The sequence below is a fragment of the Aegilops tauschii genome, chromosome 6 (assembly GCF_002575655.3).
Source record: "Aegilops tauschii subsp. strangulata cultivar AL8/78 chromosome 6, Aet v6.0, whole genome shotgun sequence".
Taxonomy (NCBI): Eukaryota; Viridiplantae; Streptophyta; class Magnoliopsida; order Poales; family Poaceae; genus Aegilops; species Aegilops tauschii.
The window spans coordinates 97,650,494-97,652,531 of NC_053040.3; the positions used below are offsets into that span (position 1 = coordinate 97,650,494).

Here is a 2,038-nt window from a genome sequence, read left to right on the forward strand (position 1 = left end):
GAACACACACCGTCCACCTTTTAGACTCTAGTGGACTATGGAAGGGAGAATATGGGATCGTAAACTGTGCGTTTGCTTCCAGCAACGTCCAGCCTACCCACATGAAGGCGGACGCTGACCCTGGACCGGACCCAACCCCGCCCCGAGGGAGCCCAGCCAGAGTCCGTCCCGCGCAGCACGCCTGGCTGGACCCAACCCAACCCAACCGGCCGCCGCACCGAGCAACCGAGCCACAATAATTGGACGCAGCCAAGCAAGTGCCGCTAGCTACGGCAGTTTCCGAGTGTGCGCTAGTGCGGTCGGGTCTACCTTCCTCCGATCGGGTGGCTGTGGACTGTGGTCGCCAAGCCAGCCATGGCCGTCTCCCCTTCTGCGGCGAGGCCGAGACCAATCCTCCTCCTGGCGGCGTCGGTGGTCGCGGTGGCGGTGCTGGCGCGCGGCGCCCGCGCTCAGCTCTCCGCGGGGTTCTACTCGGCGAGCTGCCCAACCGTGCAGGGCGCCGTGCGCCAGGTCATGTCGCAGGCCGTCATCAACGACACCCGCACCGGCGCCGCCATCCTCCGCCTCTTCTTCCACGACTGCTTCGTCAACGTACGCGTCTCCAACACAACCCGGCTTTGTTTCTCCTTTGATTGAATTGAATTGAATGATGGCTCCTCCAGGGCTGCGACGCCTCGCTGCTGCTCGACGACACGGCCACCACGCCCGGCGAGAAGAGCTCCGGCCCCAACGCCGGCGGCTCCACCGTCGGCTTCGACGTCATCGACAACATCAAGACGCAGGTCGAGGCCGCCTGCCCCGGCACCGTCTCCTGCGCCGACATCCTCGCCCTCGCCGCGCGCGACAGCGTCAACCTGGTCAGCCCCTCTCTCCACTCCACACCCGCGCTACCAATTCTTCCCCAGCGTACGGGTCGTGAATGAAACACTCGTCGTGCGTGCGTGCATTCAGCTGGGCGGGCCGAGCTGGGCGGTGCCCCTGGGGCGGCGCGACGCGACGGCCCCCGACCCGGACGGGGCGAGGACGCTGCCGGGCCCGGATCTGGACCTGGCCGCGCTGGTCTCCGCCTTCGCCGCCAAGGGGCTCACGTCGCGCGACCTGGCCGCGCTCTCGGGCGCGCACACGGTCGGCATGGCGCGCTGCGTGCAGTTCCGCACGCACGTCTACTGCGACGCCAACGTGAGCCCGGCCTTCGCGTCGCAGCAGCGGCAGCTCTGCCCGGCCTCCGGCGGCGACGCCGGCCTCGCGCCGCTCGACCCGCTCACCCCCAACGAGTTCGACAACGGCTACTACCGCAACCTCATGTCCGGCGCCGGGCTGCTGCGCTCCGACCAGGAGCTCTTCAACAACGGGGCCGTGGACTCCCTGGTGCGCCTCTACAGCGCCAACCCCGCCGCCTTCTCGGCCGACTTCGCCGCTTCCATGATCAACCTCGGGAACGTCAGCCCGCTCACCGGCTCCAGCGGGGAGATCAGGCTCGATTGCAGGAAAGTCAATTCTTGATTTACATACATACATATACACTAGTACTCATATGGAAGCAACATGTTACTGATTCGTTGATGAAATCGACGAAGCATGACACTGCATCGGAATAGTAGAAATGTTTCCAGCAATTAGTGAATTGATTGATTTTTCTTACTTGCATCAAATTGTAGAGCTTTGCTATTTTTAGGAGGATATCTTATCTGACGTAACCATTATCCATGATATGAACGATATGAAATGCACATTCCAGTAGATATTTTGTACTTTAGTGTAGCGATCAGTGGCATGGAAAATTGAAGCTAACAGCAGATCCAATCAGTGTGACATTATTTACTCGTGCGCTGGTTATGGCAAGGGTTGGGCGAGCTGAACTGATCCTGGAATAATTGTCCGCTCATAGTACTCGACAAAAGCGTTGCTACATAAATAGCTGGAAAAGTGCTGGGCGCGCTTGTGGCTCTCTGATCAGTTGGTGGCGAGGCGATCCCGTGAAGGAATATTGGCATCTTTTCGTTGTTTCAGAGTCGTAAATAATGTTTGATCGGCATCT

General features: G+C 60.6%; 1 protein-coding gene across 1 annotated transcript; it reads left to right on the top strand.

Annotated features, from left to right (window-relative positions):
* The first annotated feature begins 227 nt into the window (after positions 1–227).
* LOC109770808 (peroxidase P7) lies at positions 228–1,740 on the top strand. The gene is made up of 3 exons (XM_020329519.4): positions 228–591; positions 663–857; positions 952–1,740. The coding sequence occupies exons 1-3, from the start codon at positions 355–357 to the stop codon at positions 1,501–1,503; spliced, it is 984 nt and encodes a 327-aa protein (XP_020185108.1). The 5' UTR covers positions 228–354; the 3' UTR covers positions 1,504–1,740.
* Positions 1,741–2,038: the final 298 nt, after the last annotated feature.

Excerpts from the sequence above, each read along its gene's own strand:
- LOC109770808 (XM_020329519.4), top strand. The coding sequence starts at position 355 with ATGGCCGTCTCCCCTTCTGCGGCGAGGCCGAGACCAATCCTCCTCCTG. Across the intron at positions 592-662 it reads TCCACGACTGCTTCGTCAAC|GGCTGCGACGCCTCGCTGCT; the intron begins GTACGCGTCTCC and ends TGGCTCCTCCAG. Across the intron at positions 858-951 it reads CGCGCGACAGCGTCAACCTG|CTGGGCGGGCCGAGCTGGGC; the intron begins GTCAGCCCCTCT and ends GCGTGCATTCAG.